General features: G+C 37.7%; 1 protein-coding gene across 2 annotated transcripts; it reads left to right on the top strand.

Moving 5' to 3' along the window:
* Window positions 1-7,026: 7,026 nt before the first annotated feature.
* On the top strand, window positions 7,027-10,912 carry hlx1 (H2.0-like homeo box 1). Of its 2 annotated transcripts, XM_079255804.1 has the most exons (4): window positions 7,027-7,585; window positions 8,057-8,242; window positions 8,365-8,549; window positions 10,000-10,912. In XM_079255804.1, the coding sequence occupies exons 1-4, from the start codon at window positions 7,138-7,140 to the stop codon at window positions 10,321-10,323; spliced, it is 1,143 nt and encodes a 380-aa protein (XP_079111930.1). In that variant the 5' UTR covers window positions 7,027-7,137; the 3' UTR covers window positions 10,324-10,912. The 2 variants fall into 2 exon arrangements, with proteins under 2 accessions (XP_079111930.1, XP_079111931.1); XM_079255805.1 differs by lacking the exon at window positions 8,057-8,242.
* Window positions 10,913-11,358: the final 446 nt, after the last annotated feature.

Genomic DNA, 11,358 nt, shown 5'->3' with positions numbered 1-11,358 from the left:
GATGTCACCAGCAGCTGACGCCTGCGCTTACTGAAGAGGCAAACCAACATCCCCCCTAAGAGCTTTTTTATGCTTTAATGGAGGTCTAACGCTAAAACCAGGGATCCTCAGAGACCTGTATGTGCAACCACATCCGATTTAATGGATAAATGTGTTAACTTACTACACGCACACACACACACACACACACACACACATTTTATTTTGAGTAAGTGTCTGACCATATTGTTCTCTAAATCAGATTGAAAATGAGATTTTTATAGTTGTTTTAGGTTCAGTAGCCTGCCTGTACTTTTTAATGTCTGGCTTTTTTAAATAATTTCTCTTACATTGTAGAGTATGATTGAAATGAATATGATCCACATCCAAGTTTTTTATTCAGCGTTGGATAATGGAAGAGTTTTTTTCACATTAAAATGCACAAGAAGTTTAGACAAGGGAAATTATGTCAAAAATATGTCAGCAGGCAAGTAGAAGAATATCAATGGAATTTGCTTATTTTTAGGCAGTTTCCTTGAATTAAAGTTCATTTTTTAAATAATAAAAACAGTGTTTTAAAAGTGGGAAATATCAGGACTAATGAAAAAGTCAAACCAAAGCCTCATTCAGGGTCTAAACTTGGCCACACTGACATAATGAATGGTGGGAAAACCTGTTCCACAAGAGGACATGATGTATAACCTCCACTCTGTTGTTGGATTATTGCTGAAAGAAGAGACTGGTCCCTCAATGAGACAAACAGCAACACAGACCTGCTCAGTCTCTCTCAGTAGAAAAGGATTTTCACCACTTGATGGCAGCGTTTTACTGGAAAAACACTTTGTCATCTTGAACTGATGCTTCTGAGAAAGTAGGACTTTGCTCTTTGAATGTTCCGCAAAGCAAACATGAATATCATGAAATGTAAAACTACTTTAATCTTAATGTAGAAGAACTTGAGATTATAATAAAAGTATCGTGTGATGCTTTTATATAAAGCAGTAACAAGGCAAAGCAAAATCATTTACATAGCACAATTCAACTTTTCAAAGTGCTTTACAGGCAAAATAAACATTACAAAAATAAGAAGCATAATTTAAAGTTAATTAATAAAGAAAGAAAAAGGAAATATTATCCGATAAAACCTTTTAAAATTAAAATCAATGCCAAATTTGAAGAAATATGTAGATTTAGACTTAAAATAAACTTTAGCTTTGAATAAAAATGAGTGAAATGCAGTTGAGAACAGGTGAGTCTTTAACCTGTGTGTTTCAGCAGAGTTTGTTCCAGACATGTGGAGTATAGAAGCTAAATGCTCCACGTCGCCTTTGGACTCTGGCGACTGTTAAATGACCTGAAACAGATGACCTGAAGGGTCTGATATGTATTTAATGTGGAGAAAAAAAACTTGTTTATGGCTCAGCAACTAAATCAATATGTGCAACCTCAAAATAAAATAAAATAATACAGAGATGAACTGGTATAAAACCCAAAACAAGTCGCACAAATGGACAGACTGGTGGATAAATGGGTTGTTCATTTTAGTTGTTTTCTTTTCTTTGCATTTCTATGGATCTTTTCGGGTGAAGAAATCAGGTCATTTGTAATTATCTTGAAATTTATTCCTTTACAAACCCCTAAAAGCATATTGCTTCCTTACTTAAATCATTTGTGAGAAAGACCAAACCAGTTGGCTGATGAATCGTGTTTTCCAGCAGCGGGTTAGTTTGGCTGAAGTGTGAAAAAAAGCTGTTCTGCTCTGCATCAAACTACCTGTCAGCCAGACTGAAGCTGCAGTCTGTTTCCAAACCAGTAAACGAACAAATACACTTTCTGTTTGTTTTTTGTTGTTTTTTTTTTAAATACATTTAGCTTATTATTGATTCTGCAAAATAATTAAATAATGTAGGCCTATTTATCATAAATAAATAAAATTAGTTATTTAGTTGTATGGTCGAATGTATTTATTTATTTATTAATTTTTCTTTTTTTTCTTTTTTTTTCTTGTTGCATTTCGATAAAAAAAGTCTCTTAATTTTTTCGGTTAGAAAAGTGTACAATTAATAAGAACACGAAAAAAATAATTATTTATGGGCTGTTTTGGAGCTTTTTTTCCTTTTCCTTTTATATATATATATATATATATATATATATATATATATATATATATATATATATATATATAATTAGCCTAATATTGAACTTTGGATGCAAAATTGGTGTAGCAAAATGCATTTGCAATCTCCTTGTTGTTAATTTCTTCATTTTTGGAGAATTAATAAAAGTAATGATTTGTGGCTGTTTTCTTCAAACAAATCAACACAAAGCAAACAGACACAGTTTAGGCTGCAGAGTTCAAACAGGCGTTTTGATGCGTTTCTGTGCTGGTTTATGCTCCTCGCCTCTGCGACAGAAGGTCAAATAGTTTGTTATTGTGACCTTCTCGTGTTTCCATTTGTCTGCTACAGCATTTGACTGAAACCAGCGCATGGCACCTCTGCATACTGTATGCAGGCTGCAGGTTAAATTTGCGCTCTGGAGCCGAGGAGGGCCCCGAGCTTGTAGCTTTAATTCGTTACAATATAAACAGTTGGCTTTGCTCAAAGGTTCCGATTCACCATCATATTTAAATGCTGCCATTAAAGCAGCTCCTTATGGCTGTTTAGTGCATAAAGCAAACTGTGCTGAGTGTGATTAGTCTTCCTCTCCAATGTCCAGATAATGACCAGTTCATGTTTATAACTGGGACAGCGCAGTGAAAACGCTGCTGCCACGTGGAAACGTGTCTGGATCGAGATTCAGTCACTTTCATTTGATGTGGATTCATTTCAGGAAGATCTGCCTAAAGTCGTGCTTCTTGTTCAGAGCAGGAGTTAAAAACATTTTTTGTGTTTTGAGAATTCAGGATTTAGGAGACAAAATTGAAGGCTTCATTTTAAAGTTTGCAAATTGTTGTTTTGAATAAAAGCCTGTAATATATCTTCAACCAGACGTGATTACAGGTTTTATTGATCTTATCTGCTCGTATAAATAGATGTACTATAAAGTAATACTGAGACTATTGTTGCAAGTCTGCATGGATTAAATGAATTGTCTGATGCTGCCATAGCAAACATTAACACTTCCGAACAGATTTGTTCTTTAAAATCTATATTATTAATATAAATTTAAAAAAAAAAAACACTGAAAATCGCAAATATATTTAATATAATCATGGATCATTTATGTTCATCAGTCATTTATAAAACTTTGGAAAATAGTTAGTAAAAATATTAAATAAATATCTTTAAAAGTTTGTTTATTTCAGACAGGCAACAACAAAATACAAAGAAATCAACTTTGCTGTAATGTTTAGCCAAAGAACAAGAGTTTTTATGGGAGGAGTGTTTTTTTTTATTATTTTATTTTATTTAAAGACTTTAACATTAATTAATTGTAAACATGTACTTATTTTAACAACTTAATGATGCAACTTTGCCAAAAGTAATACAGCTGGAAACATTCATAAGAGAACAAGAGGAGAGTGTTTAGTCACTGGGGGGAGCTGCTTGTACATTCAAGGCCTTGCATGTCTATCAATGTTTAATATATGCAGGAATAATGTAGTTCGTTTGACTTCATAACATACTGATAGAGACATATGTACAATCATTATATGTGGAGCCCCTAGATCATATCAATGATATTTTCTTGGTGGTTCAGTACAACACAGAACAATCCTAAACTTGAGACCAATTCAGCTTCTTCTATGAAAAGTCAGTCACAGAAAAAAGTGCACTTTTATTTTAGATCTTTACTTTTACTACATATAGTTACTTTACTATATGGATGGCGGATCAAGCTTTGCTACAGAAACACTTAACCAGAGCAAAAATGCCTGCCATTTGATTCAAACTGTGTTTCATACATGCTGTCTCTTGTGTTCCATAAAAACTTAAGATAGCAGAAGCAGACAGGTATTTTCAGACATTTAAACTCCTGCATGTGAATTAAAACCCCTTCATGTTCATGACAAGCAGAGGGTTCATTCTCTGAATTACTGGACGTGCTCGGGGTCACATAAACGGGACAGTCTTGTTTTGAATTGCTTTTAAACATATCCCTGTCCTCTTTTCGTTTTCTCTCCACTGTGGAAATGATGGCAGTGTGCCATACAGAAGGCTGTGTACAATGGCCCAGGTCCCATTAAATCTGCAAAAGTTCCTTCCTGAGGCAAACATTGCCAGAAATAGTAATCCTGGCCTGAGCTGGAGGGCCTTATGAGAGGAGAGCAATAATTCTCAACGTAATAATGGAAATCGTTTCGTTCTGCCCAGCATCATTCAGCTTTCCCTACCCCTGATAACACTTCCTGAAAAACACACAGCGAGCAATCAGGGGACAACAATAGATGCTTTAAACTTCAGGTAGTCAAATGTGCACAGTTGCACGGCTTTGTTTTCATCAACACTGTGTGTGTGACTCATAAATGCTTCTGCATTGTGTTTTCATGTTGTTTGTTTAGTCCCTGGTTAGTTTTAGTGCAGAGTGTGTGTGGACTTTAAGCTGCTGTGAATCAGGAGTTAGGCAAGGACTTCTGGATAAGACAGTTTTATATCTTATTAGTTATTTTTAATGGGAAATGACCTGTTTGGAAAATAATCAGCACCTCGGTTTTCCTGTTCTTTCTTTTATCTTCTCTTGATTTCTGGCCTGCTAAAGTCTTACAATCACATGGCTTTGTGAAGAAAATACCAAACATTCTGTAAAAAAAAACACTTTTGACTCATTTATTGATTTATTACTCACAGATTACATTTTAATGTACAATACAGGTTTTAATAAAGATGACATAAAGTAATTTGACCTACAAATGTGATTTAGATTAAAGTGTGTTAGAAAATTAAACAAAGTTTTTATTTATTTTATTTTATTTTTAACAAAGGAGATCAGAAGTAAAAAAAAAAAAAAAAAAAAAAAAAAAAAAAAAAAGAAAACTCATCAATGAACTGAAATTAATTTAGATTTTTATGTGCATTCTGGAACTCATTAATCATAATGAATTAATATTGAACAAGTTGTTAATTCAATTTTAAAATGTTGCACATATTGGAAAACCTGGATGCAGGGAAGTAGCCACACAGCCGTGGATTGAGAGCAGAAGAAAAAACATAAAAACCTGAGATCATGAGGTGTGGGCATGTTAGAAAATGAGAACAAACCTCCGAGGAAGACTTCCACTCCTTAACACCAGATGTTTGATTTGTTTAAGACAGACTCAAGCCTCAGACGATCTCGGTCCTTTAGGCAGATAGGAATCGCTGGCACTGGCTGTAATCCCACCTGCCATCATTCATCCAGCTCCGTGGAGGTCAGTCTTGGAAAAGGGACATAAAGGTGAATAATAGCAGCAGGACTCTGGTAGAAGTATCTAAGTTCTTACGGGTGATTTGTGGATCAAACTTTTCTCTTTTTTTCCCCTTTTTTTATTGTATTTTTAAATTCTCAGAGCTGCTGCTCTGAGATTAAACTAAAAAGAAGACTTAAAAACTTCGACTTGAACGCTGAATACAGGTTTTAAAAAGTGATCTGGGAGATGGAGAGATGTGTGCACCACGTGATGTGTGCCATGAGCTCCGTCAAACAAATCATCATCACATGCCACTTATCCTATTCTGAGTGGCTTTGCCGTGCAAACATCAAGTCTAAATGATATTTTCCAAACAAAACCTTCAGAGTAAAGGCTGATCTGAGGCCTGCTTTCTGCGACGCTTCCCACTGAAAAAGCTCATCAGTACCTGAAATAACTGGAGGCGCGCTGCGCACCGCTACATCCTCTTCCCTGGATTGTTTTGACTGCATTATGGAGGGCAAACGTTAAAATGTCATTTCTAATTTTAAGCCGGAAAAGTGTCACTCGAAAACACCATGATAGCAGGCAGTCAGGGTCATCGGCGCTTCCGCCCGCATGAATCAGGACTGGATGAATGCGGGGCTTCAGAAGCCATTGTTTCAACACATGCAAAGAGAAACATGCGATCGGAGTTTGAGGAAGGAGGAGGGGACCCAAACAGTGAACGCACGGCAGCAGCGGAGAGAAGAAAAGGGAAGACGCTTCATTTTAATTTGACGTGATAGAAATAAATGTCTAAGGAAAAAAAGAAAACAAAGGATTTACCCATTTAAATGCATATAAAAACAATTAAACCCTCCATTTAAAAAAGAAAAATGTTATTGGCCAGGACCCAGCAGCATGAATCTGGAGGGGCCTTGCGGATGAAGTATCGCCTCTGAAGTTAATTGTGTTTTCTCTTAGGAGGGGAATAGATTTCCTCTGTTTATTATGAGCATGGGGACGGATTTGCGTCACCGTGCAACTTGCAGGTTGAGATAAAGTTGCACAAATATTGAACAAGGGAAGTTCTAACAGTCATTATAAAGTCCCCCCTCCCTCCTGCTCCGGAAGAAATAAGGATTTCTGTTGTATCCTAAAATACTAAAACAGGTTCTATTTTGGGGGCAAATCTAGCAGGCGTATCCGCTCATTTAACACGAATCACGGCCCATCAAAAACAGGATGAGATGGAGCTAATACAGACTCTCCTGAGCCCGGGGTTATAAGATTCTTCAATTTATAACTTAATATAATTATTAAACCTTGCATGACCTACAAGTGGCCTGTTTTCTTTGAAATTGAGGTAATTTTCCTTAAAAAAAAAAAAAAAAAAAGCGGTTCCATTTGCTCCCATTCAAAGGAAGAAACGAAATTCATTCCAGTTTTACTGTGTAATGAGTATTTTAGTGCGTGATATGGGTGAAGAGCAAGTGATCAATCCATCATCTTAGGATCAAAATTGCTTTTGGCGCGTCCCCGGTCATATGCGCGCGCGCGCGCGCGTGTGTGTGTGTGTGTGTAAGGCAGACTATAATATCCATCAACTCATTTGCGAGGGCGTGATGTGAGCAAACGCAAGACATTCATTGGCTCAGAAAATGACCAATCAGTGTCAGTGGAGGAACTTCAGCGTGGAGCTGCGGGGTTAGAGTTTCAGAGTTGGGAGAGCGATTTTGGCATTTCCACAAAGAGGACGGGCATCTGTCCTCCTAAAGCGCAACCCGTGCTTTGTACATGCCTGTCCTTCTATATCCTCTTCTGTAAAAAGCGTTCGAGGCTCCGGGATGTATACAGCCGGACTCAACCCGTTTTACGCATCAAACTTTAGCCTCTGGTCTGCGTACTGCGCCGGAGGCTTCGCTGTGGATACAATGAAGAAACCGTCCTTTTGCATTGCAGACATTTTGCAGGCTGGAGACGCGGAGAACATCCCGGGATCATCCGCCCTCATGGTGCACATGGGACATCACCACCACCGCGCACAGCAGGCGCCCGCCGGCAGCTCTCCGCTGCGCCCTTCTCCTGTTGCGCCGGAGTCCTCCGTGTTTGGTGCCAGAGTGAGTCCGGCGTCTCCTTACCACAGACACGGACTACAACTAACCTCAGTCTCCAGAACGGCGTTTAATTCCCATCAAGCTCCGCCGCCCTCAAGCAAAGACCTCAAATTTGGAATCGATCGGATATTATCCACAGACTTTGATCCAAAATGCAAAGAAAAGTCATCGTTAAGAGGTGAGCAGAGACATTTTCATACCGACAAGCCTTATATCATGCAGAAAAGAAACAAAAAGGCAAAGATTTTGTGCCCAAGTAATCTTATGATCTCATCAACTGCCACATAAGACAGAGTTTAGAAACTGAAAGAAGCAAACCAGAAATAGCTAAAAACTTTTCACATGTGCAGTCAGTTTCTGCTCCCCAGTTTGCAACATGACAGACTTGTTCACAAAGCAGTTAGGGCGCAAATAGCTTCATAATAAGGAGCCCTGTGGGGAAATCCTCTTTTTTCTTGCCCCCTAACAGAGGTCAGAGGTCAGGAACAGATACAAGCAGCTGGTAGTCTGAACAGAAGAACTTCACAAGGTGCAACCCCAAGATCTAAATTCAAAACATTCTCCCTAAACTTCAGGCCACATCTGCAGCTTTGTCTTACTGTAATAACTCTTTGCTGACTGAAGCCCATCATCTTTCGCTCTGTAACAGATCTCACATCCATTGTTAGCTCGAACCGTCAGTCAGGCATCCACGTCCCCGTTCAGCCTCCGGCCAGCCAGTACTTCTCCTCCATAGACCCCGGGATGAGCGACGCGTCCTCCATGATGAGTTCACTAGGCAGCAGCAGCAGCAGCAGACACTCAGGCCAGCATCAGTTTCAGGACACCTTCCCAGGTAGAGATCACCCATAGGAGTGTAGCAGACGGGGGAGAATGACCCGTCTTATTCCTGTTTTTAGGTGTGAGACCCTCTGATTTCTTTTGCTTTAACCCAATGTCCTCATTGTGTTTCCTTAGGTCCGTACGCCGTCCTCACTAAAGACACAATGCCCCAGACGTACAAGAGGAAAAGGTCTTGGTCAAGGGCTGTGTTTTCCAACCTGCAGCGAAAAGGACTGGAGAAGAGATTTGAAATACAAAAGTATGTCACCAAACCAGACAGAAAACAGCTGGCTGCGATGCTGGGGCTCACGGATGCACAGGTAAGAGAAACCACAAGGATGAAACAGCGGTGCAAACTGCACAGGCCTGTTAAACACAGAACACATCCACATCCCAGATTTAAGAAGCAACTAAAGAAGTTTAGCCAGAATACACTCCTAAAACATAAATGCAATCTCTTAAATTTTTTTTTCTTTTTTTTTTTTTCGTGTGGAGGGATACTTAAGTAGACTCAGAACATCATTTTTATTGTCCATTTTTACTCACAGCTGCTCAATGTGAAGCATTAAGCCGCGATAGTGGGCCAAAGTGGATGATTTACTGTATGACAAGCAGCCTTGTTTTCTTTTGTCAATACGACCTTGCAAGAGTTATTGTTGCTATGGTAACAGCTGCAAATAAGAAATAAATCTACAAAATTAGAGCCAAGATTTTAGAAAATACTGGAGTTGTGAAGCCTTTCACCCCAAAGATAAACTTGTGAAATTCCCAAACATTTCCTATCACTTTTTTTTTCTTTTTTTTTTTTTTGCTTTTATTCCACTAAATGTTAATATTAACCCTCTTTTCACCTCTCTGACCTCTCAAAACTTTTTTAAATCATGCATGTGCTTCTTTGTTGTTTGTCAGTGTAGAGTTGACTTTATTACCCTGAACTCAGTGTCACCATGATGATGTCATAATACACCATTTATACTCTTCCATCAGTTTTATTGAGAGAAATTAAGCAAAAGACACACAATATCATTACACACACATGTTCGCTTCTGACATTTATTTAGAGATTTAATTAGCACACTTCAAGCAAAAAGTATGTTATAAAGAAAAGCTTTATAAAAAGCTGTGGTCCAAGGATTTAATTGACAAAATCATCATCATCGTCACTGGATGTTGAAATCTGATTGGCTGAGAGGCATCTCACAATAAACACATCATCTGCCTGTTTTTCTACACAATAATTTTCTCTAAATAGTGAGCTAATTTTATCAAGCAAAGAGTCAACATGGAAAAACAGAAGCAGATTTTAGATTTATTTATTTATTTATTTATTTTTATTAATATCACATTATATGTTATATATGTTATATTTATAATAATGGTCAATTAACCCTTCTCACCAATTTGAAATTTATTTGCAACCTCTTTTTTAGCATGGTGTAATTTTTTGTCTACTACTCCCCTTTGGGGAAAAAAATTCAATGACTTCTCAAAGGATTTTTTTAAAAGGGCTGCATGTCAAATTCTTTTTTTTTTTTTTTTTCAAACAATGAGAATAAAAATATATAAATAAATAAATTGCGTAGATGTAAAAAGTGAGACTTCCATGCAACAAAACTGTCCCATAACCTGCTGCACTGTTTCCCTCCATTTCTGTCTTGTGGAATTTAAAATAATGTTCAATAAAATTTGACAGCGGAAATGCAACAAATTAAATTAGAGTTAGAATAAGACAAAGTGTAACGTCACGTCGCTTGGATGTGTGTTTTTTAGGTGAAGGTCTGGTTCCAGAACAGGCGCATGAAGTGGAGACACTCCAAAGAGGCTCAGGCTCAGAAGGACAAGGAGAAGGACGAGAAGCCGGACAAAAGCCTGTCGGACGCGGGCAGCAGGGACACCAAGGAGCCGCTGGAGTCCGAGTGCGAGAGCGAGGGCAGGAGTGAGTGTGACTCCGACGAGGCTGAGGAGGAAAGCCCTGACGGACATTTGGACATTTCTGAGCACAACAAGACGAGCGTGATCATGAACGGGAGCGCGCAGGCGAGCGGCGCGGACCCTGCGGTCACAGACTCAGCGACCACGCAGGTGTTGATCTGAGGGCATCGGCTGCTTGGAGGTCATGAACAATGAGAATATTTTTCACACAAGAGCCACAATGATATAAAGACACGTGTAGCAACCAAAACAAAACAAACAACAAAAATAAAAATACAAAAAAGAGGTCAGTTTACTTTCTTGAGGAAAAACAAAGAAACAGATGGATTTGTTTATTATTGCACGTGATTTTCAGTCCAGGCAGACACGAGGAGCACAAACACAATTAAGATGTGAAATTTATAAGATTTTGCCGCTTTTTTTTCTCTTGAGGTCTTACAAGACTATAATTACAGGCAATGATAATAATAATAATAATAAAAAACACACCACTTAATATTTAAAGTAAAAGCCAGACTTCCGGCTTCATCAGCGTCTCTTTGCAGTCAGTTTCCTGTCAAAGCTTCAGAGTCCGACTTTTCCTCATCGGAAGGAATTGAACAAGCGGTGTCAATTTTCCTCCTTCCACCTCGTCAATTAAATCTCAGAAAATGAAGTGTTCATATGCCTTTTTGTTTTGTTTTATATATATAAATATATATAGTTTTGCTATTTTTGTTAATAATTTGCACTGAAAAAATTGTAAATAAAATCTTACTTGGGAAATCTTTTATTATTATTATTATTATTATTATTATTATTATTATTATTATTATTATTATTATTATGATCATTCTTATTATTATTATTGCTAAATGTTGGACTTTAATTAAAGTTTGTCACATTGTTGCTTTATTCTGCAGAACAACATCGAAGCTAAACAAGAGAAGAAACTACTCTGCAAGCAAATACTTGCAAATCATACTTATGATACAATAATGAGCTGTGTTTGACTGCTGCTTCCAAAAGAAAAAGAAAAGTTCTTAATTCTCCATTAAAATGCAATTCCTGTGTTTCTGTTCAGACCAAAAAGGGAAACAACGACGATGAAATTGTTCTGATTATTTAACAGGAACGTTACAATGAATCAAAGAAACTTCGGTGAACATGATGAATGAGTTTCCACTTCAATGCTCCCAAGAAGCTTATTTACAGTCT

Source organism: Telmatherina bonti (assembly GCF_933228915.1).
Source record: "Telmatherina bonti genome assembly, chromosome: 16".
NCBI classification, from domain to species: Eukaryota; Metazoa; Chordata; class Actinopteri; order Atheriniformes; family Telmatherinidae; genus Telmatherina; species Telmatherina bonti.
This window is presented reverse-complemented; position numbering and strand designations above follow the sequence as displayed.

Coding starts and splice junctions, on each gene's coding strand:
- hlx1 (XM_079255804.1), top strand. CDS start 7,138: ATGTATACAGCCGGACTCAACCCGTTTTACGCATCAAACTTTAGCCTC. Junction 7,586..8,056: donor AGAAAAGTCATCGTTAAGAG/GTGAGCAGAGAC, acceptor GCTCTGTAACAG/ATCTCACATCCATTGTTAGC. Junction 8,550..9,999: donor TGGGGCTCACGGATGCACAG/GTAAGAGAAACC, acceptor TGTGTTTTTTAG/GTGAAGGTCTGGTTCCAGAA.